The 25,529-nt window shown below is 39.4% G+C and overlaps 1 protein-coding gene across 1 annotated transcript in view; it reads right to left on the bottom strand.

Annotated features, from left to right (window-relative positions):
• The window catches only part of GLI2 (GLI family zinc finger 2), a 414,185-nt gene that overhangs the window by 43,797 nt on the left and 344,859 nt on the right, over nucleotides 1-25,529 (bottom strand). Inside the window, exons 6-7 of the mRNA XM_044669930.1 lie at nucleotides 5,217-5,418; nucleotides 663-876 (exon numbers count right to left, since the gene is read on the bottom strand). Coding sequence (XP_044525865.1) covers nucleotides 663-876; nucleotides 5,217-5,418 — 416 coding nt within the window. The remainder of the gene's footprint in view (nucleotides 1-662; nucleotides 877-5,216; nucleotides 5,419-25,529) is intronic.

Genomic DNA, 25,529 nt, shown 5'->3' with positions numbered 1-25,529 from the left:
TCAACTCAGTGGGATCTGATTTTCCTGTAGTTCAGGTCCCATGTGTTTAACCACAAAGCTGTGGGCAAGCGTTGGTCTGAAATGAAGAAGATGGGCGTAACTGAGCCTAGTGAGTACTGCCAGACCCTATGGAAAAGTGGATCAAGAAAGTTTAGGACTTTCCCCCCCTAGAATGTATACAAATAGTAACAGTCTTAGGGGCTGGCTGGCTTATAAATTGGAGGATACAATTTAGAATATTATAAAAATCCTTTTTAGCTCTCACAATAATTCTTTACAAATATACAATGCATGCTTTATCCATTCCAGTGTTTTCACTTTGTAATTTTCTTTCATCCCCACCATCATAGAATGAGTTAGTAGATAAGGCAGGAATGATTTTATCACCATTACACAGATGAGGAAACTGAGTTCCAAAAAGGCTACATTGCTTCCCAAGGAGAAGCAGGACCACAGTTCAGTTCTGCCACTTCTAGTCCAGTGCTCTTTCCCCAGTTTAAGCTTACACCAAGAGCCCATGTCCAGAGATTCTAAACGAGTGGCTCAGAAACAAAAGGAGAACAAGAAGGCTCCACTGTACAGCAAGCACTTGGTTCTATGAGCCTCTCTTCTTCAGGTGATTTTTGCCACCATGTGGCCCTTCCCCCTGCCCGACCTCCTACCTGGTTAGAGTCAGCTATGCAGTGGTTGCTGTTGCTCAGCTGTGTTGGGGTGGGGTTGACAGAGATGACCGCCATGTGCTGCCGGGAAGGGAAGGTGGGAGAGGGCTGGATTAAGGGCGGGGTGTGTCCAAAGGCTGAGCTCAGGCCCCTTTGCTGGCTCAGGATCTGCTGGTAGGTCACTGGATTGATGGGATGGGGGAAAGTGAAGGCAGGGCTGCAACAAAAACACATGAATCAATCAAAGGCTAGTATTCCCTGGGTTTTCTTTTTCAAAAAAGTCTAGGAAAATGAACACAAGCAGGATAATAGCTTTAGGGCTTGAAGGAACCTTAGTGGCCACCTAATCCAACCTCTTTATTTTACAGATTAGGAAACTGAGAACTAGATATCAATGACTAAATCCATCAATCAAGTATTTACTAAGTTCCTAATATAAACCAGGCACTCTCTGTTCTAGGTACTGGGGATACAAAATAGGAAACAGTTCTTGCCCTCAAAGAGGGAGACAGAATATACATATTTAAGCATATAGCAAATGAACACATCAATTCAAGATAATTTTGGAGGAGAAAGGCACGAGTATCTGGAAACATCCGGAAAGGTCTTGCATAAAAGGTGAAAAAATTAGGGACTCTAAGAGGAAGTGGTGAATCGGGAGTACACGTTGGTGAGAAGTTACCATTTTGAAAATAAACCTAGAGCTGATATCATGGCAGCCAGGTTAAGACAGAAACATTTCCCTAATGGGAATTATCCAAGGGCCCTATAAAATACTAAAAACTTGTTTCATTTCCAGATCAAGAACCCGCTATAGCTCCTTATTGTCCATTCAATCAAAGCCCTAGTTCCTTTGCTTGGCTTTCAGGGTACTCTATAGTCTGTTGCTCTTCCTTTCCAGTTTCTCTCCAAAACATACTCCTGCAACTGGTTTCCACCATGTATCCTGCTTATACCATTATAAGCCTTTGGGCCTTCTGCTCTCATCTAGAATATCCTATCTCCTATCATCTTCTTTTTTTAAGGCTCAACTCAAGTATTAACTACTCCATTAAGCCTTCCCCTCTGGTATTTGTCCATACCAATTCTTTCCTTTTCTGAAGTCTCGTTTTTAAAAGTTCAATGCTTTTTGCTAGACAATTATTTCTCCAATGTGGACTTCATCTCCCTACTCTATTATAAATGCCTTGAAAACACAGGATCATAGTATCAAAGATTTTGAGCTAGAAAGGACCTTAGAAATGGAGTCCAAAGCCCGTCATTTTACAGATAATGAAACTGAAGGCCAGAGGGTAAATGACTTGCCCAAAGTTACACAGATCATAAGTTCCATGCTTTACAACCTCTTGGATTATACCACATGCTGGACATATGGTTGATGATAAATAAATACTTATCGGTTGGCTGCCTGACTGAAGAAGCAATTAGTCTCCATAGTTATCAGGTAGACATGCTGTTGAAATGCCAAGCTATAAAAATCACATTCGAAATAGAGACTTTCATTTGTCCAGGGGTTGAGGGTTTTTTTTTTGTATGTGTGTATGTGTGTGGAATATTATAAGAAACAGAATTATTCCATGTGTTATATATAGGGGCCACTGAGTTTCAGAGAATTATGATGCAAAATAGATAAACAAACACAACCTTAAAATGATCCTGCTCATAAGTGAATCTTTCATCAATGAAGACACATCAGTTGTTGTCTTAGAACTATCACTCTGAACATCTGTTATCACTGAATAGTATTGCAGAAGTAGAATTGTAGATGAGGCTGAATCTGTATTGACTCTGATACTGCCCCAAAAGAGTGGCTTTTTTATACGAACCTTTGATATTAGTTTACTTACATGTTATTTTCTTTTTCAGAAAAGTCTAGTACAAAAAATATAACCAGGATAATAGCTGTAGGGCTAGAAGGGGTCTTAGTGGCCACCTAATCCAACCTCCTCATTTTACAAATTAGGAAACTGAGATCTAGAAAGATTAAGTGAATTGCATAACATCACATACCTAGTATAAAAATTTTTTTAAATTCTCAAACATTTGGGTTTTTTAAATTTTTTTAGTTGCTTGGATATTAGATAATAGGTAGTTCTCCATGCCTGATTTTATTTATTTAAATTTTTTTTTATTAATAGAATTTATTGCCAGGTATCTCAGCGCCTCCCTACTTTTCCAACATCATTGAAGGTATCAGACGAAAAACAGGTATATATAGATTATATCTTTTGCTTTTCCATTTCTCAGTTCATTCTTTGAAGGTAAACATTCACATGTTATTCTTCAAATATTAAATCAGTAGCTGTGTTTAAGGTTCTCTTGGTTCTAGTTATTCTTCATTAACTCATGCAGTTCTTTCCAAGTTAAAAAAAATTAATCTGCTCATCATTTCTTATAGCGCAGAAGTATTCCATCACAATCATATCCACAATTTGTTCAGCTATTCCCCAATTGATAGACATCCCCTCAGTTTCTAATTCTTTACCAACACAAAGAAAGCTGTTATAAATATTTTGGAACATATAGGTTTTTTTGCTTCCCAGTGATCTCCTTGGGATACACAGTTTTATAGCTCTCTGGGAGTAATTCCAAATTGTTTTCCAAAATGGCTGGATCAGTTCATAGTTCTATCAATGGTGTCCTACTTCCCTGTTTTTCCACATCCTGGCTTTATTTTCAAAAACATTTTTAATATTTTTTTTCCAGATTACATATAGACTTATTAAAAAAAAACCTTACCTTCCATATTATAATCAATAATAAGTATTGGCTCCAAGGCAGAAAGAGTAGTAAGGGCTAAGCATTTGGGGTTAAGTAACTTTCCAAGGTCATAGAGCTAGGAAGTATCTGAGGTCAAATTTGAACCCAGGATCTCCTGTTTCTAGGGCTGGCTCTTTATCCACTGAACCACCCAGCTGCCCCACAGATACAGTTTTAATCATTGTTTTCTGGCATTTTATGATCCATGTTCTCTTCCCCCTCCCCCTATTCCTGCCCAGCTTTAAATTGTTGGTGCCACAGGTGGAAAACAAAATGAAACACTGCCCTCTCCCTTTCCCAACAAACAAATAACAACAAAAAGATCTCTTCAGATCTTTGCATATATTTCACCCACTGGCAAAAATCTGTCTGGCCCCACTGAACATTACTTCTTTCTATGGTTTCAGGTCTTTGAGGTAAAGGTGCCCAAAGACTTGCTAACAGCAAGTTTGCAATGTTTTTCTCTTAGATTCAAATTGTCATGGAGGCAAACAAAAAAGGAATAAAGAGGGAAGGGAGGACTTATTAATTTAGCCTTCTCTGCCTGGTTTTATTTAAGCTTCGCTGCCTCATTTTCCTTAGGATCTACAACCTATTTTCCTTTTTGCCCCGAATCATAAGAGTCAGAGCTGGGTTGAAGGATATGAAGACGTTGGAACAGGGGACACCATTTCCCATCAGCTCCTACTTCTGAGCTCTCACTAATCTGAGCCTTCCCCCCAGTCTCCACATATAGAAAGCTGATATGCCCATTGCTCTTTCTCTTGTAAATCATTAGGTGAGGCCAACGCACAGACCTTTGCCATTCTGTGTGGGAGAACAGCAAGAGCGGCCTCCAGCTATTTTAGCCACCAGATTCTCATATTACCAGATAAACATGGCTGATGGAAATTCTGACTTATACTACCACCACAGGTACCATTTATGATAGCTGATCTGGACCCCCACGAATAACCAGTGATAGCTTATAAACATTTTCACCCTAGGGTCAAAGGGCAGAAGCCCATTTAAAGCTTTCCAACATCTCTTGGACTGTCTGGCTGCTCTTCAGGTTATGAAGAATAATTTGAATTTTTTTTTCTGGCTAATACATCACAGAGTCAGATCCTTAAAAAAGAGAATGGCCAAGGACTGCATAGACAGGAAGGGAGGGAAGAAAGGTGGAGTCTTAATATGATTTTGTCAACAGGATTTAGACAGGTACTTTGTTATATAATACAATGGGATATTTGTTATTGGGATAGAGAATTCCTTAGTGTAAATGCTATGGTAACAGTCCAAGAGGCAACCTGGCAGCTTAATGACCCAGTTAATATTCAGTGAAAATTAAAACACCCATCTAGGGTGTGTCCTTGATTTCATGATTGCATCTCTTGTCATGGATGGACCTGGCCAATTTTATCATTCATATCAGAAGGGAGGGGGGATAGATTCAAAGGCAGATGTTTCTCCCCTCCATAAGTCAGAACTCAAGATGAATCCCATGGAAGGGAACCTGGACCCTTTATCATTAGTCTTTAAGAAACACACAGCATTAATGGGAAAGGTTACTTTTATGCTGATCCATAAAAGCATTTGCTGCCCATCTCTCACAGTTCAAAGAACCAATTAAATACCACGCCTCCCAAATTCCCCCAGACCACAGCTTCTGATCTCTGAGGTATAGCGTTTGGCCTCCCTGAATTAGGTTGGCACCTGGGAACTTGCTCCACTGACACCGGAGATTCCCAAGCTCAAGAGGACCTTGTGGTCAATCCTTACCAAAGATCAAACATGAGCCATTCTTTCTTTTTTTACCTGATTGCCCCTGCAGACAGATGCCCGTAGGAACCACTAGCTGCTGAACTGCTTCGGGAGTTATTAATATAAGCCACCAGAGAGTTTGGAGAGGTCCTAATCATTGTCTGAAGATCAATGCTGGCATCTGAAAGCGGGGAGATCGACAGAGCCCGCTTACGGCTTAACCTTGGGGTCACCCGGGGGCTGGAAAATCTGGACACTGTGGGAGAAAGAGCAAAGACAGAGCTTGTTAGTTTGCAGTGTTTTCTGTGGGGATGAAAGAAGAACATTTAAAACAAACTACCCAGGCAATTAACTTCAATTCAACAAACATTAAGGGCTTGGTACATGCCAGGCACTGTGTTCAGTGCGGTGTGTATAAAGACAAAAATGAAGTAATCTTGACCTTAAGGAGACTATCCTTATACAAGAAGGCATAAGACACAGTCTCTGCCAAGCAGCCTAGACTTTTATGAAAGGAATACACATCGCTTCTGTCGTTCTTAAAGGTTTGCAAAGCATTTATGAATATTATTTCATCTGAGGCTCACAACAACCCCGGGAGACAGGTGCTATGATTATCCCCATTTTACAAATGAAGAAACTGAAGTGATGTGCCCAGGGTCACCATACAGCTATTACATGTCTGGGGCTGCATTTGAACTTGCTTTCCTGCCTCCAACTGTAGTGCTTTAGGTATTGCTTCACCTATCTTCAGATATACTGGAGCACATACAAACCTGAAACTTACTCATCTTTTATTTATTATTTTCTACAATATTTACTCTAAAAATGGTATAATAATTGCTTCTATTTCCCTAATGTTTAAGGTTCACAAACTACTTTTCTTTCTCACAGCAGCTCTGTGAGGTAGGTACAATCAAATATTTAGAGCATCAGTGGCTACTAAGACTTGGCTACCTTAGTAGAATTAAAGTGCATTCCTATAAGTCAATCAGGAAATAGCCAACCTCAGATGGGACAGTGGGAAATAAACAGCAACCCTGGGAACTATTACATATAGAGGAAAAAAATTTTTTTGAGACAAAGATAGGGGTGTTGTAATAGCAAACTGCAAACAAAAAGGTTTTGCATGGAATTGGAAAAAAGGGACACACTGGGTTCAAATCTGGCCTCAGGCACTTCCTAGCTGTGTGACCCTGGGCAAGTCACTTAACCCCCATAGCCTAGCCCTTATCACTCTTCTCCCTTGGAACTAATGCACAGTATTGACTCTAAGATGGAAGGTAAGGGTTTAAAAAGAAAAAGGAGATACAAATAGTAGGAATTTCTCACAGTTAATCCATCACTGCTCTAAAGAGTATACACACACACACACGACACATACTATAGTCTACTGACATATACTGGAAATCTGTTTAGCAGGTCTACCTTCCTAGAGGAAGAGGTAGGCTTACCAAGCCATGATCTTGGTTTGTTTGCCATGTTCCTTATCATTATTCAGCTCTCCTGATGCTGGCTCTGTGGTCTCTAAGCTACCTTCTGATCTCAGTTTACCGAATAGGTTTCTCTCTTTGAACAATTGGCTCATAGATACCAAAGTAAATGGAATCTTAGAGATACTCAGGCCCAACTCCCCTCTTCTTCAAGAAGAGTTCATCGAGAGGCTTAATTAAGTGACTGTCCAAGGGCACACAGGCAGGATGTGAACCCAGGTCTTCTTACTCCACTGTCTGCCTCTGGAAGATGGATGATTGCCTCAAGAATTGTACTGCCCATGATATCAGCACCATTTTCCCTAATAAGTTAATAAATAGGCATTTTGGTTGACAAATGGATTTTATGCAAATATTGTTAGCATAAATCAACTTTCCAGAGCCTAATTACCCTTAGATGAACTAATAACATTTAGTTTCTAAATAGGCTCTTTACTCGGTGACCTTACTTGTACAACTATTCCAGAAACAGCCACCCTTTACAGCTATTCCTAACACCTTGCTCTTCTCCTTTGCTGACTGTATCCAGTGCCTTTTTGCTCCTCATCTCCTCCTGATTTTCTTCAAGACTCACTTAAAATCCCACCTTCCATCAGGAGTCTTTCCCAGTCCCCTTTCATATCTTCCCTCCACTTATTTTGCATATATCTCTTATTTTGACATAGTTGTCCACATGTTATCTCCTCCCTTAGAATGTGTGTTCCTTGAGAAGAGGGAAGTTTCTTTTCCTTTTAAACCCTTACCTTCTATCTTGGAATTGATACAAAAATTGCTTCCAAGATAGAGCATTCAAGACAACTGGGGGTAAGTGACTTGCTAGGACGTTTCTGAAATCAGATTTTATTTTCTTTCTTTCCTTTGTATCCCCATGGCTTTGCACAGTGTCTAGTATATAGTAGGTATTTAATCAGTGTTTGTTGACTCAATTTGACTTTTTATCTAATCATATCCTATCAGGGGACTATAATTCTCTATGGTTAGTTAAAATATATTTGTGGGGTAATATGTAGGATCATAAGAGCCAAAGGAAATAGGAAACTTTGAGAGCAGATTGCTGGATTCCCTCATTTTACAGATAAAGAAAATTAAGCCCAGAGAGGAAAGTGTTTAACCAAGGTTAAAAGAGAAGTAAGATTTACAGCTGATATTCAAATTCCAGTTTTAGGATTCAAAACTTACTTCCATTACATGATGTTTTGAGGCCTCTTTTATACCTCACTACTAGATTATAAACTCCCTGAAGACAGGCATATTTTAATTATCTTTATTTTTGTAATTTCCCCTGGTCACTTAGCAGAATGCTTTGCCCACAAACAGGGGACTTAATAAATTATTCCTTAATGAAGGAATGTTCAGGGCCACTTGAGTGCCAAACTAAGATTATCCTCCGGAGAGAGGGTTTTTCCTTAGCTTGTTGCCCCCACCTCCAGAAATAAAAGTGGGGACACAGGGCACTTAGGGACAGCAGATGTCACATGGCTCCTAGCATGGGTTCCATTGTTCAAAGCACCCGCTAACCAAGAGCCTTGGCAGGCCTCCCCTTTCATTTGGAGTGAAGATTGGGTGAACGGTTGAGTTTTTATCTCCCAAATGCTGCCTGTTCTTTTAGTGATGCCCAGAGAACTTAGAAGGACAACAAAAGGCCTTTCCATTGATTATGAATGAGAGGCTGGGAAGGGACGGCAGCTTCCTCAGGCTGCATTTGGGACTTGCAGAAGGCTTACATGAGGCCATGTGGGAGGAACAGAAAGGGAAGGAAGTACTTGCACTGTGCTGAGTAGCCAATTCATGAGAATGATGAGACACTGGGAACTTGGAAGCAAAAGTATATTTAAACACACACAATCTGACAGCTCAGAGTTCAGACTCTTGTATCTCACCAGCTGCAGTCTGCGGCTTCATACCAACAGCTTCACAGTCCAAAAAGGCTGCTGACCTTGCCTAGTTTTTTTTTCTTTTTTCTCCCCCTAACTTCCCTTGCCTCTGCCATACCTCCCATCATGTCACACATCAGTCCTTCTTTCTGTGAGTGGTCGATCCTGTTCCTGCTACTCTCATTTGGGCAACTAAGCAGCCTTGAAATAAGTTGTCAGAATCACTTTGACCTCCCCAAGGTTCTATTTGGCCTACTGGATGGATTGTCTTTGTTATTCTCCCTTGTCCTCCTCTCTGCCCACAGCCCTCTTATACCTCCACCCCTCCAGTTTCCTGTCTAATTTCCACCTCCTTCTGTTTCTCCCAGGATTCCCAGACTCTCACAGGAAAAGTGGCTGCCATGCCAACACCCATATCTCCTATTGAACCCTACAGATGTACTCCATTACAATAGAATGAAGTCTTCCCAATTCCATGTGAACTGGAAAGACCTCCAGGAACTGAAGCAGAGTGAAAGGAGCAGATCCAGGAGAACATTGTACACAGAGACTGATACACTGTGGTAAAATCGAATGTAATGGACTTCTGTACTAGCAGCAATGCAATGACCCAGGACAATTCTGAGGGATTTATGGAAAAGAACGCTACCCACAATCAGAGGAAGAAGTGCAGGAGTGGAAACACAGAAGAAAAGCAATTGCTTGAACACATGGGTTGATGCGGACGTGATTGGGGATGTAGACCTGAAACACCACATCAATGCAACTATCAATAATATGGAAATAGGTCTTGAAAGATGACAAATGTTAAAACCAGTAGAAATGCGTGTTGGCTATGGGGGAGGGTATTAAGGGGGTGAAGGGGAAAGTAAGAACATGAATCATGTAACCATGGAAAATTTTTCTAAAAAATGAAAAATAAAAATAAAAAAAAATAGAATGAAGTCCTCCTTCTCTTCCCACTTTTGTACTACTGATACACACACACACACACACACATCTGGAGTAACAAACCTCCTTCTCTCCATCCAATGAAATCCTTGGCATCCTTCAAAGGTCTGCTCAAACCCTGCACCTCTTCAGAGAGACCATCCTCTTGGACTAATCCAGTTCACACTCCTTCCTTTCTCTTTTCAAGCCCCATAATACTTGTGACCGTCACTATTCTTTGAGCCCTAACACATTAGTACTCTTACTTCAGGAGTTGTTCCTTACTGCTTGCCTTCCCAAGTACCCTGTAGATTCCTGGAGGACATGAACTGTGTTTCTGAGACAATTTCGCAGTGCAGGGGATAGAGCACTGGGCTTGGAGTGGGCAAGATCTGAATTTAAATCTAATCTTAGATATTTCCTAGCTATATGATCCTGGGCAAGTCATTTTACCCCAGTTACATTTCACCTCAGCCCTTGCTACTCTTCTGTCTTGGAACTGATAATAAAACTAAAAGCAAGGGCTTAAAAACAAACAAACAAAAAAAAAAACCAAGTATTTATTAAGTTCTTACTGTGTGCCAAGCACAGTATAAGTGCCAGAAATACAACAAAATGCAAAACATTGTTTTTTACCTCAAAGAGGTTATTAGGGAGACAACATGGGCACAACTATATGTATTAGATATACACAATGTATAAATGGAGGGTTTCCTCAAAAAGAAGGCATTTGTAGGAAGTGGGATTTGAACTATGTCTTTTTTTTTAAAAACACTTAGCTTCCACCTTAGAATCCATATTAAGTATTGGTTCCAAGGCAAGAGAGTAGTAAAGGCTGGGTAATGGGGGTTAAGTGACTTGCCCAGGGTTACACAGCTAGGAAGTGTCAGAGGCCAGATTTGAACCCAGGTCATCCCAACTCCAAGCTTGGTTCTCGGTCCACTGTGCTACCCAGCTGCCCCTCAACCTATATCCTTTCACCGAAAACACAGTCACCACCTGGTACAGGTCCTTATCACCTTATGCCTTGACAACAGTCTTCTGTTTGGCCTTCTTGTCTTCATTTTCTCCTTATTCCAGTCCATAATCTACTCAGCTGCCAAAGTGATCTTCTCAAAGTGTAAGTCTGCTTTTTTGACTTTCCACTAAATGCACTCTAAGAGCAGCCCCCTATCACCACCAGGAGCAAATAGAAAATCTTTTTGTTGTAAGGGCCAAGGAGTAATTCTGTTATGTTTGCTCATGTTAAAAGAGGAACAGAAAGGGTAAGAATCAAGAATACACTAGAATGGAGGAAGAGGAAGAATGGGGAAAATTATTCCATGCAATTTGGGTGCACAAGTGGAAGTCTTTACAAATAAGGAAAGGATGAGGGGAAGATGTGACACCTGAACTTTACTCTCATCTGAACTGGTGAAAGGAAGGAAAAACACACACTTACATATACAACTGGGTACAGAAATACATTTCATTTCCCAGGGAAACAGAAGGGAAAAGGTTAAAAAAAAGAAAGCAAGAAATAAGAGAAAGGACAGATTAAGAGAGGAATTAAGTTTTAACCACAACAAAAGACTTTTAAGAATGCACAAAAATCTTTATAGTAGCTTTTTGTTATGCTGGAGAATAGGAATCTGAGAGGCTGGTTATCTATCATTTGGAGAATGGCTGAATATTGTATGGTGGAATCTGTGGTGCTATAAGAAATCAGAAGACTTGTATGAATTGGTGCAAACTGAAGTGAGCAGAACCAGGAGAATGATTTATACAATAACAGCATTATTGTAAAGACAAGCAAAATTTGAAAGTCTTAGGAATTCTAACACAATGACAAATCATGATTCCAGAGGTATCATGATGAGATATATTACCCATATCCAGCTAGAGATGTGATGGGTTAAGAGTGCAGATATATATATCTTATGCACTCTTAGCCCATATTTATATACACATACACACAGATAGATAGATATTGATATGGCCATTATGGGAATTTATTTTGCTGGACAATACACGTTTGTAACAGAAGTTTTGTTTTTCTTTTCTTTATTAATGGGTGAGGAAATGTGGAAGGGAAGAGAGAAGGTAATTTTTTCTGACTGAGAAATAGTAATAAAAAAAGCAAATCCTTCCTACATTTATATCATTTTTACATTTTCCTCCTCTCCACATACTCTACTATCTATTGACTTTAGCCTTTTTTGCTATGCCTCACATAATATACTCTATGACCCAGTTCTGTTCCAGATATTTTCATTGGTTGTCTTACATGCCTAGTATATTTTCTCTCCTCCCTTCTACTTTCTGGCTTCCTAGCTTTCAAGATTCAGTTAAAATATCCTTTTATAAAAGAATCTTTTACAAGTCCTTTCACTAGTAGTTTAGTGCCTTTCCTCTGAGACTAACTACTTTTACTATTTCTATCACTATCTCTACCTACCAACCTCTATCTATGTATCTATAGCTATTTATGCATGTATATATGTATCTCTCCATCCATCTATCTGTCTATCCATCTATCCATCCATCCACCTGTCTATTTATTTTATCTATCTATCTATCTATCTATCTATCTATCTATCTATCTATCTATCTATATCTATTCATCCATCCATTCATCCACTCTCCCATGCATGCATGCATGCATCCAGCCATCCATTTATCTGTCAGTCTGTCTTCTGCCTGTCTGTCTATCTATCTTGTACATACCTAGTTGTTTTCAGGTTGTTTCCTCCCTTAGAATGTGAGGTCTTTGAGAGCTGAGATGGTATTTATGCCTTTCTTTGTATTACTAGATCTTAACACAGTGCCTGGCATGTAGTAGTAAATGCTTAATAATTGTTTGCTGATTGACTAACTGCCATCTAGACAGGAAGAGAGCAGCAGGGAAGTCAGACATGACAAGGGACTGGTGCACAACATAGTGGGATAAAATTCAAGGGATGATGGTAGAGGGATATATGGAATGTTCTGGCGACGATAAATAAACTGCCTTAGCTAGAGTGGAGCATTCAGTTTAAGGCAGCAATAGAAGAGAAGACTGGGCAAATAGGCTGGGTGAGATCAGACTGCTGTTTCATTCATCCATCCATTCAACAAATATCTGAGTGCCAAGCTAACCTACAGTCATCGAGCAATTTCTAAAATGACATGAGAAAATGCCCCCAATAATTTCTATTAACCTTTAATTACCAATTTGCTGAGAGATAAATATGGAAAAGAAGAAAAGACTGGCATGCTCATGCTCATTCCCCATTCCATGGCTGGGCATATTTAGGAAATAAGCACATTTTAAAATCCAAAGACTATTTAGATTTTGTTCCTTGGTTTGGATTCCCACAGCCTCGTAGTACTCCTTTAACTGGGGGAAACAGGCCAGATCTGACAGTGATATTTATCTCTGTTACTCCCACACCTCAAGGGAAATATGTTTATTAATGTGCCACTTCCCTTGATAAATTACTAAATAGAAAGAAAAGCCTTGTACTCATTTCTCGCTGCTTCTCTCATGATTTATGTCCCCAGGGTTGGCTCAGCCATTGGTCCCTATTAATTTGCGGAGGGAAACCATTCCTAATACAGAGCAGTAGCAGCCTGGGTTTTATTGGTGCAACCTGACAGTTCTTTTTTTCCACTTGGTCCTGAGCTGGAAGAGCCTGGACTCCCTGAAAATACTGAGTAATATGTATTTTAGTACTAGCTTAATTCAAATGCAGGTCCTCAGCTCACAATTATATACTCTTTAAGGTTTGTCATAGACTTTCCTGAGAGCAATCCTGTGAGATAGGTAGTATGCTTTTTATTTTTATTTTATACTTGGGGAAACCGAGGCTCAGAGAGATTAAGTGACTTGCCCCAGACTTGTATTCTTTTAAATGGAAAAAAAGAGTCTATGGAAACCTCTAGACTCCAAGCTCGTACTTTTAAAAAATTACATCACTGTTAAGAATTAAGAAAAAAAACAAGCTGGGAAGCTAGGAGCTGACCACCAAGTCAGTCAATAAACATTTATGGACCCCATGTTCTGAACCCCCAGATCAGGAGCAGCTGAGTGGCTCTGAGGATAGAGAGCCAGACTAAGAATCTAGGAGGTCCTGGGTTCAAATTTGACTTCAGATACTTCCTAGCTGTGTGACCCTAGGCAAGTTTCTTATCATCTATTGCTTAACTCTTACCACTCTTCACCCCCCTCTTTAAAAAAACAAACAAACAAACAAACAAAAAACCTTACCTTCTGTCTTAGAATCAATACTGTGCATTGGTTCTTTTTTTTTTAAAACCCTTACCTTCCATCTTGGAGTCAATACTATATATTGGCTCCAAGGCAGAAGAGTGGTAAGGGTAGGCAATGGGGGTCAAGTGACTTGCCCAGGGTCACACAGCTAGGAAGTGTCTGAGGTCAGACTTGAACCTAGGACCTCCTGCCTCTAGGCCTGGCTCTCAATCCACTGAGCTACCCAGCTGGCCCCTGTGCATTGGGTCTAAGACAAAAGAGTGGTAAGAACTAGGCAAGTGTCTGAGACCTCATTTGAACCTAAGACCTTCCCTCTTTAGGCCTGGTTCTCAATCCACTGAGCCACCCAGCTGCTCCCAACCCCCCGCCCCACCTTACCACTCTTCTGTTTTGGAACCAATACTTAGTATTATACTAAGATGGGAGGTAAGGATTTAAGGAAAAAAAAAAGACTCCTGGATGAGATGATCCTTAAGATCCTTTATAATCATAAATAATATAATTCTAAGTTTAAAGAGTTTTTAAAGTGTTAATTAAAGTTCTATACCATGCCTCTGAGCTAGGTATAATGATTCCCATTTTCCAAATGGAGAATCTGAGTCAGATAATTTGGTCAGACCTATGAAAGCTGAAGCATTAGGATCAGGTACGTAAATGGATGGCTCTACATGAATGCAGAAGAAGTGAAATTCCCTGTAACCTCATAGGCTCTCCAGTGAATGGGAACAGATTCCAGCCTGAGAACTCCTGGCAAGAAGATGTCCACCCCAGCAGAGCTGCCTTGCAGCCCTGAGGAGTCCTTCCCTACTCACTTGTTATTTAAGCTCACTATAAATAGATGATGGTTCTTTAAATACATATCTTTATTTATTAAGTGACCATAAGAGCAGTTCAGGATCTGCATCCAGGATATCCCTTTGGCTAACCCTCTGGAATCCAACCCAGGTAGTGTCTCTGAAGGCATTCTGCCAAGCTGGCATCCTGAACTGCTGTTCAATATAGGATACCAATTTCCTTTTTTTTTTTTTCTTAAACCCTTACTTTCTGTCTAGGCAAATGAGGTTAAGTGACTTGTGCAGGGTCACACAGCTTGGAAGTATCTGAGGCACATTTTAAATGCAGGATCTTCCCCCCTCCCCCCATCTCTAGATATGGCTCTCCTTCCAGTGTGCCATCTAGCTGCCTTCAGCTTACTCTCTTGTCATTTTCTTTCCCCTTCCCCCAAAAGACGGTGACAACAACAAAAGGCTAGTTAACTGAGCATCCTGATTAGCTGGGCTCTGGGTTAGACACAGCTGCCCAAGTCCATTCACTCAATGAATACTCACTAGCCACTTTACTATTTTCTAGGAACTGTGCTAAGTGTTGGGGATTCAAAAAAAGGCAAACATCTGTCCCTGCCCTCAACTGAGGTGCTCACATTCAATGAGGGGAGCAACGTGCAAATAACAATGCACAGATGAGTTACACACAGAGAGAATGGCAGGCAATCTCAGGAGGGAGCTATGAGTGCCAGAAGTGAGGAAGGAACCTTCGATCCCATCTAGTCTCACTCTGTCATTTCATCTAAGCTCCTAAACAAGTAGTAACTTGCCTGACACCACACAGCTAGTCAACTACAGCAGTTTCATTCTATTGACCAGTTCGCTTGCCCCCTGTTAAATATTTTCCCAGTCACACACTACAGACTCACCTGGGCATCTAATCTGAAAAATTGATAACTCACACTATTTGAATCGGTCCTATTGAAATCACCACATTTACTATCCCAATACCTGTCCTGTAAATACTCACTCTACCCTATGGTTCTCCATTCAATGGCCTGAGCTAATAGAACACCCCAAAGATACTTGGCCTGTTCCATCTATGGCCAATCTTAATGCTGAGGGAAAAGGAAAACAGTGAAAAATGGCACAGAAAAATGAGTTTGGATTGAAAGGAGGTGAGTTCAAATCCTGTTCTGCTATGGACTACTTATATCATTTTGGACCAATTACCTTTCTCAGCCTCAGTTTCTTTTTCTGTTCAATCAGATTAGGTGATCTTCCTAAAGTCCCTTTGATTCTAGGTTCCATATTCTCTTCGAGATCTACAACCTATGTTCCTTTATTTTATTTTATTTTAAACCTGTATCTAATGATTTAGAATCAACTCTAAGACAGAAGAGCAACAAGGGATAAGTTAATCAGGGTTACGTGACTTGCCCAGGATTCCTCAGCTGATTCCTCCAATCTGAGGCTAGATTTGAACCCAGATCCTCTTGAGAGACCCCAGATTTAGCCCTCTATCCAATGAGCCACCTCATCGCTCCTAGCTATGATCATAGGCAACTTATTTTTAACTCTCGGATTCCTTAATTTCCTTTAGACCTGTCTTCAAATGCTAGTCATAAAATATTACATAGAGGAAGAACCTTAGAACTCTTCTGATCCACACTCCTCATTTTACTCCTGAAGAAACTGAAGATGAAGGAATTCCGGTGACTTGCTAAAGTTACAAAGGGAGCTTAGCTTCCTTTCAGCCAGGGCTGTAGCTTGATTTACCTGGCTGCAATGGGGTACATGGGTAGCCACTTTCTCTAGCTGTGCAATGTCTTTCTCTACAGTGTGATCAATGTAATTGGTTTCTGAAAAATCCCCTGGAACAGCATGCCAAATAAAGAACCATATTAGTATTGATGTGACATCCCGAGTCGAATTAGTGTCAATATGACAATGAAATATATGACTCGGAGGAAATATGGAATGTAAACAGACAACATTTCAAACGGAAACATTTCAATCTTATGGATTGGTGGGGGTGGTGAAGTGCTGCTGTGGTTGTTAAAACACCAATATTCAACAGCATAATATAAGGAAATTCCATTTTAGGGCCCTGATGACAAACTGCAAATACTCTGTTCTCCAGAGAACCACTCAGTGGAATTATCACCTTGGATTACCTGTCTGATTATCTATTACCTTTATAATGTAGCTTTACTCATAGTCTTCTTACCATAAATCATGACCTTTTACTGCATGGAGAACATTTGCCTTATCCAGCTACCGAAAGACTGGAGGTACTAGGAGAAAGGTTAGCTTTCAATGAAGTTACTGTAAATAACCTTTATTATTACACAACTAAAAATTGGCATACAACTAAAATCCTGCCTTCCATGCCCTAAGGAAGATTTAGGGGGGTTGTTTGTGGAATTTAATGACAGATTTTTCCATTGGACTCCCCCATCATCTCACCTTCCCTTCACTCGGATCTCACTGTTATACCTCTGCTCAAGAACATACCATGACTCTCTACTGCTCATCAGAAAAAAAAAAAAAAAACCCAAACTCCACAGAATCAAGGCCTTCTATAATTTCAGTTCAGGCTACCTACCTAGCATTATTTCTCACTAATAATCATTTAAAGAAGAAGCATTTAATAAGCACTCACTATATAGCAGGCACTGAGAATAGAAAGAAAGTAAAAAGACTGTATCCTTAAAGGAGTATCCATTCTATAGGTTGTTGTTTAATCATTTCAGTCATGTCCAACCCTTGTTAATCCCATTGGAGGTTTTCCTGGCAAAGATATTGGAGAGGTTTGCCATTTTTCTCCAGTTCATTTCACAGGATGGGAAACTGAGGCAAACAGGGTAAAGTGACTAGCCCAGAGTTACACAGCTCTGGATTTGATCTCAGGTCTTTTTGATTCCAAGCCTGGCACTCTATCTACTGAGTCACATCACTGCCCCTAGCTAGGATCATAGGTAACTTATTTTTAACTCTCTGATCCTCAGTTTCTTCATCTGTAAAAGGGGAATTACGATCCTAGCACTATATACATTTGAGGATTATTATGACTATGCTACATAAATATAACATTCTTAATATGGTTCTTAGAGATGCATAGCCTTTGGAACTAGAAGAGACTTTGAATATCATCTAATCCAAGGGTTCTTAACCTTTTCTGTGTCATAGACCCCTTAGTGGTTTTAAATACATAAAATAGAACATATTGGATTGCAAAGGAAACCAATTATATTGCAATAGAGTTATTTAAATAGTTTTTTTTAAAAAGTTCATGGACTCCAGGTTAAGAACTTCTAGTTTAATACAAACACTCTAACTGGGTCAGAGATGCTTACTGATTTGTTCAGGGTCACACAGCTAGCAAGTGTCAGAGTTGAGATCTTAATTGCCGTCTTCCCTTCTATTAGCTTTTTCTTAGAAAAAAAAAAACCAAACCAAACCCTTACTTTCTGTTTCAGAATCAATACAAATATCAATTCCAAGGGAAAAGTGCTGTAAAGGCTAGGCAAATGGGGTTAAGTGACTTGCCCAGGGCCACCCAACTGGGAAGTGTCTGAGGCTAGATTTGAAGTCCGGATGCCCCATCTCCAGACCTTTCTGCTCTATCCACTGAGCCACCTAACTACCCCCTATTAGTTTCTTAGAGTCAGGAACCACGTCTTACAGTTTTCTTAGTGAACAACACAGGTCTAGGCACACAAAGGGTGCTTAAGAAAAAACTATTAAATTTTATTGAACTTGCTTTCTCATCCCGTGTATAAGAATTTTATAGCTCTGGGCTTTTCTTAATTCACATTGCTCACCCAAATACTTTTCCATATCATGTCTCCGTGACAGCTTATATTATTTTCACTTTGTAAGGTTTCAGGAAAAATTGACTCAGTGGAAAAAACCAGTTAATTTCCTTTAAGTAAGCAGGAATAAAATTGCCAAGGAGAGAACACCCACAGAGCAGTACAGTTGTGACCAGTAAATAGGACCAAGGAACATAGGACTATGAAACATTAAGAGTTGGATTCTAAATTCTCTAAATCACCTAGTCTAACTGCTTCAGTTTAAAGATGAGGAAACTGAGCCCCAGACAGCACAGGTGTCTGAAGGACTGTCTGAAATCATCTGGGCAGCTCTACAGAACCAAATGGGTCCCAGTTACAGGAAGGGAGAGGTAGACTGCAAATAAGCAAGAATGTCTTAAAAGTTGGAAATGTTCAAAACTCAAGATGCTTATGCTGTCTGGTGATGAATTTCCTGTTGACAGAAATATTCAAGCAAAGTTGCTATAGATGGGATCCCTATTTAGGGTATGAGTTGAGAGTCAATGACTTTTTGTTCTTTTTTCCAACTTGAAGATTCCGCAACTAAGACTCCCAGATAAAGTGAATTGTCTACGGTAACTAGAAGAGGCCTAGAACCAGAATCCAAGTCTCCTTTTTCCCAGGCTCCTGATTTATCTCCTCTTCCCTACATATGCCAGTGTCTTCATTTCGGGGTTGGGTTTTGGGGTTTTTTGGTTGTTTTTGCACATACTCATGAATAATTTATAAATGTGCAAATAAAACCAAAAAGAAAATATAGCATTTATTTTTTTAAGCTGAAGAAAATGTCCTGATCATAATTTCAATTTTAAAAATGTATGTTCTCATTAGGACAGAGATGCCTCTATTTCTTATTTTTCTGACTCCCAACAAATAAAGGAAATGGTTTTTTTTTTGAACAATGGAATAGTTAAAACCTTGCAATGAAATGGTTAGAAAAAACTAGCCAGTTTCTTAATCTTTGCAAATATGCAATAGATCCATACTGAAATTTAATGAGATTTCATAGTAATTCAATGAGTCAATTTAGCAGTGGCATAGAGATGAGGGTGAGGAAGGGGCATGAGGCTAAAGCAAACCAAAGAGCCATTGTGAGGTAACATGGTAAGTGGATAGAGACATGGACTGGAAGCTAGGAAGACCCGAGTTCAAGTCTTATCTTTGACCATATTGGCTTTGTGACCCTGGGGAAGACACTCATCGCTCAAGGGGGCCCTCTAAAATTTTAAATCCCGAAGAAGATTGCCTAAATTGCCAGAGGAAATTTCTTCATCAGGGAGTTCCCTCTGCCATTGAAAGCATAGGTCTAGCTTCTATCCCTATTCCTTAATTGAGAAAGGAGAGCTGCCCATAACTGGGTAAAAAGGAAGAGAGCAGACATTGTCCTGAATTCCAAATCCCTTGGGCAGATCAAGTTACTTACTGCATCTCCTCTCTTTGAAATAGTGGCATTGCCAAAAGCATTTCTACTCTTGCCCAATAGGTCTCTGAATCATTATTAGTCCCATTCTAGACCCACCCCAAGCTGACATTTGCTTTTTTTTTTTTTTTAGCACAACTTTCTCCCTATTTTTTTTCCACTATAGGGCATTTTTCTCTTATATGATTCTTGTAATAAATCATGTGCCAGTTTATCATCATCATCATCATTATAGTTATTATCATTATTATCTGCAAAATGGGGATAATCATAGCATTTACCTCCTAGGGTTGTTGTGAGGATCAAATGAGATAATGATAAGTAAAGTACTTATAGCATAGTACCTGGTGCATAGTATGCTCCATATAAATTAATGTGGCAGTAGTAGTAATAGTAGCGGTAGTGGTAGTAGTAATGGTAGTAGTAGTAGGTAGTGGTAGATAGTGGTAGTAATAGTAGTAGTAGTAATGGTAAGTAGTGGTAGAAGTAGTAGCAGTAGTAGCAGTGGTAGTATTAGTGGCAGGGGTAATAGTAGTGGCTATTGTGGTAGTAGTAGTAGTGGTGGTGATAGTAATAGCAGTGGTAGTAGTAGTGGTAGTGGGGTAGTGGTAGTAGTGGTAGTAGTAGTAGTGGCTGTTGTGGTAGTAGTAGTAGTGGTGGTGGTGGTAGGTAGTAGTATTGGCAGTGGTAATATTAGTAGTGGTAGTGGTAGTGGTAGAAGTAGCAGCAGCAGCAGTAGTAGTGGTAGCAGTAGTGACATTGGTAGTGGTAACAGTAATACTAGTAGGAGTAATAATACAGTAGTAGCTATTAGGATGATCAAATGAGGTAATGATTGTGAAGTGCTTGGTACATACTATCAGTGTCAGGTTATCTTCATCATCCTCATCATCCTCATACTCATCATTATTGTTTTTGGCTCTGGGACTGGAGCTACAACCACCAGGCTACTTTGCTTCTCTCCTCCTCTGTATTCAATGAACACTACGACATAATTTAGACTCTCTGATAAATGAGAGCCCATAGTCTGGAGAGCCTGGGCTCAGGTCTCACCTCTGATGGGTTCTGCCTCTGTGAACTTTGGGGCAATGGTTTAACTCTCGGTGTCCCAGTCAGTTCTCCAGGAGCCAGTGCTGACCATGCCTGGGGCAGGCTCAGCTGAAGAACTCCTACTGATGACCAGACAGAAAAAAAAAGTGCTAAAGCCCTCGTAAGGGTATAAGTCATCCTGGCATAGAAGCTTGCTGATTTTCCTATCTGGACATTCATTAGCTGTCCATTAGCTGACTCTCAGATGGGGCACCTAGGTCCTGACCTTAGCAGCTAAGCACCACTGCCTATGACAGACAACTTCCAGAAGCTGGGAAAGAATACATGCAATTCACTTAAGCCTGGTTCCCAAGTGTGCTGCAATTGATGGGGAGGTTTAGGGGAGAAGGCATGAGGAGAAATTTTAATCATAAAATAAGTTTTCCAAAAGGGAAATAATAAGCTCTTATATAGAACCTCCTATGTGCCAGGTACTGTGCTAAGTACTTTACAAATATTATCTCACTTGGTCCTCACAAAAGTGCTATTTTTATCTCTATTTTATAATTGAAGAAACTGAGGCAGTCAGAGATTGAACAATTTGCTCAGGATCTCATAGCAAAAAGGTGTCTGAGGCTGGATTTAAACTTAACAAAAGTAAAAATGACTGCTTCAAGGAGCAGGGAGATAGCTCCATGGGTTGAAAGTCAGGCCAGGAGACAAGAAGCCCTGAGTTCAAATGTGACCTTGGACACTTCCTAGCTGCTGATCCTGCCTTGGAACCAACACAGAATATTGATTCTAGGACAAAAGGTGAGGGCTTTAGAAAAAGAAATGTTTATATATTTCATGCTATGAAAAAATGTAATTTTATGATGAATCAATGAAGATGTTAGAAATGGATTAGGACAGCTAGGTGGCATAGTAGATAGAGTGCTGAAACTAGAATCAGTAAGACTCCTCCTCTTCTTGAGCTCAAATCCTGCCTCTGAGAAAAGCTGTGACACTGGGCAAATTACTTAACCCTGTTTGCCTCAATTTCCTCATCTACAAAATGAACTAGAAAAGAAAATGGCAAACCATTCCAGTGTCTTTACCAAGAAAACCCAAACGGGGTAATGAAGAGTCAGACAAGATAGAAAAAACAACAAAACAATAAAAAGGAAAGGGTACATTCTAATCATGGAATAGAATTAGAGTGATAGATTTTGTGTGTGCAAGACCTCAGTTCAGGTTCAAATCCCACCATGAAAGGGTCCTTATTGAGGGCTGCTGACCTTAGGGAAAAATTAATCAAGCACCACAATTGATATGTGTCCATTTTTGACATATGCATTGCTATGTGAGAACAATGGCAAATCCCTAATTCTTGGGACCTCAGTTTCCTCATCTTTTCAACAAAGGGGCTGGACTAGAGAGCTTTATCACTCTACCTTTCAGGGATGTCCCATTGTAATATATCTGCAACATCCCACAGATTGAGTAGTCTCAAAGATCAAGTGACAGGATGCTAGAAGTAGGATCCCTGCATTTAGAATCCTAGGACCTGACTCTGTCATTGACTTTTTAACGTTGAGCAAGTCATTTCCATCATTAAGCGCCTACTGTGTGCCAGGTGCTGAGTAGAAGCTGCAGATACAAATATAAGAGTGAGCCAGTCTCTGTATTCTAGAGAGGGATGCATGTTTGATGATGAGTAAATAGAAGATATATTCAAGATAACTGCCAACAAGAACATTATATATGGCAATGGAAATATTGTTTGAAGAATTGCTTGTGTATGTCTACCTCTAGAGAAAAAACTGATAAATAGAAATAAGTAAGACATAGTTTTATATAAACATCTATTTTTTTTGTCAAATGATGCCTTCTCTAATGGGAAAAGGAAAGGGAAGGAGTTACCTGGGTATTTTAATGTAACAAACAACAAATAAAATTAAATCAAAAGGAATAACTGCCAAGTCATTAGGTGGTAGTGGTGATACAAACAACTGGGAATGAAAGGTTTCTTTGGGTCTCAATTTTCCCATTTGCAAAATGGAATCAATATACTATCTATATCCTAAGGCTACCCATTGTAGGTTGAAAACATTATATAAATGTCAATGATGAGATATTATAGACCTGAAATAATAATACCAATAACTCCATTTATATAATGCTTGAAGTTTGGCAAAGAGCTTTACATGAATTGTCCCATTTTAGTTTTCTGATGGCAGTTTGGATAGAGTATTATATTTATTGAATAAAGTTTTATGTTCTATGATCTTAATTTTAAAAATAAGTGAGTTGAACATTTTATTTGATGGGGAAGTATATACACACAAATATATATGCACATACATAAATACATATGCCAAACTACTTTTTTATGTGTAGCTCTAATTTTCCCCCCAAGGTCTATAGTCCTCAATAAGATAAAGGCTTTTCATTCTTTTACTGAATCTTGAACCAAACACAGATCTTTGGCAACTTGGATTCCTTAGATTCAACTTCTCATTTGACAGATGAAGGGCTCATTTGCCTTCCCGGGACCCCAGACAAGTCTCACAAAGCTAAAACCCTTAGTGTCACAAAACCAAATGGTAACCAAAAGAGGCTCTTTAATGAATTCTGGTGTCACATGGAGCAATCAAAGGATTTGATTTCTTGGGAATTTGTGCAGGGTTTAAGTGCTAAGGAAAATAAATGCTTGGTTGGGCCCGGCCAACATAAGATCTCTCCTGTGAGTGATTTTTATCACTTTCTATGTGAGATCAGAAACCAGAGCAAAATTGCTAATAAGTTTTCGCATTTTCTTCTGGGGAGAATCAAGGCATTTTCATTCTTTAGCATGAGATCAGAGACACAGAAATCTAGTCCAGCTGAAAACAAACCTGGGGGAATCAATGAAGGGGCTGCTGAATACAAATCTCTTTGGCTGATCTGTGAACAATATCCTCTAGGCACGGTAAAAGCAGGCACTGTGTGTGTGAAACCAATTAGGAAGGAAACTTTCAGTAGGTCCTTGTCCAAGCAACTGGAATTCAACTTGTTGATAATAGGATAATTTGTGGGAAAGAACACATGGATTTATATTACAGAATCTAAAGGCTAGAGGGACCCTTAAAAGGCCCTTTTGGTAAGGTTCATATCCTGCCTCTGAGTCAGAGGACTGTATTTCAACTATTTCATCCCAAATTCTATCTATTTTATCCTAAGCGTCATCAACCTCTTTCAATGGCCTTATTCTAGAGTTCGACTCCTAAGAATTTCTTACAGACATCTAACCTGAACCCTTGATCATTTCTCCATCATTCCAAACTATATCAAATGACTCTATTTCTGTGAACCCTGGGGAGGAAGATGGGAGGAGCGAGACATAAAAACACTGGTCTATTAACAGGATTATAGTATCTACATCACTTTCCCTCATTTTAAAATTGTTCATGTTTTGGGCTACTAAAATCTGAAGTCACTGGCAATTGACAATCAGTCAATCAAAACATATTTATTAAGCACCTACTATGAGCTGGATGCTGTGCTAAGCACTGGGGAAACAGAGAAATATAAAAAACAGTTCCTGTTCATGTTCCTGCTGAGAGGATGAGATGATATATTTTCTGATAATTGAATCCTTGAGATAAAACAAAAAACAAGACCAGACACCCCACTTCCTCATTCACTGTGTGTTATGATCAGTGATTATAAAGCTTTAGCTCAAATCTGATTCCTTCATGGGGAACTCCTTCCACAGGGATGTTAGTCTCCAATATTCTCTCCCTTTTAGAAATTCCTTTAGCTTTTACTGTCTCTATACTTTTGAATGAATAAATAATATTATATGAAATAATTAGTCAAGAAATATTTATTAAGCATCTATGATTTAATTATTTCAATTATTACAAAAAGGTGGCTGTCCCCCCAAGCCTCTCCTCTTCTTATTAGAATTGCTATTTTTAGGTGCACTCTTTGTAGTGGCAAAAAATTGGAAAATGAGGGGGTGTCCCTAGATTGGAGAATGGCTAGACAAATTGTGGTATCAAATGGTGATAGAATACTATTGTGCTGAAAGGAACAATAAACTGGAGGGATTCCATGTGAGCTGGAAAGACCTCCAGGAATCGATGCAGAAGGAAAGGAGCAAAACCAGGAGAACATTGTACACAGAGACTGATACATTGTGGTATAATAGAATGTAATAGACTTTTCTACTAGTAGCAATGCATGACCCAGGACAATTCTGAGGGATTTATGAGAAAGAAAACTATCCACATCCAGGGAAAGAACCGTGGGAGTAGAAACATAGAAGAAAAACATATGATCGATCATGTGGTTTAATGGGGATATGATTAGGGTTTTGATGTTAAATGACCACTCTATTGCAAATATGAATAACATGGAAATAGGTTTTGAACAATGATATATGTATAAGCCAGTGGAATTGCTTGTCAGCTCCGGGAGGGGGTAAGGAAGAGGGATGGGAAAAATATGAATTATGTAACCATGGAAAATATTCTAAATTTAAAAAATTTTTAAATTAAAAAAGAATTGCCAGCTTCTTTCAAGGCTCAGCTTAGATATCACCTATTACTTGAAGCCTTTCTTTATTTTCCCAATTGTTAGTATTTTCTCCTTCTATCTGAAATTACCTTGCATTTACCTTCAGTAAAATGTTTAAGCTCTGTAGGGGCAGGAAATGATTTATTTTTGTCTCTGTATCCCCAGAACCTCCTACATAGTTGTGGAATTGAATTACAATGTTCAGATCTGGAAAGGACTTTAGATGATCATCAAATCCAAATTAT

Source organism: Gracilinanus agilis, chromosome 3 (genome assembly GCF_016433145.1).
Source record: "Gracilinanus agilis isolate LMUSP501 chromosome 3, AgileGrace, whole genome shotgun sequence".
NCBI classification, from domain to species: domain Eukaryota; kingdom Metazoa; phylum Chordata; class Mammalia; order Didelphimorphia; family Didelphidae; genus Gracilinanus; species Gracilinanus agilis.
This window is presented reverse-complemented; position numbering and strand designations above follow the sequence as displayed.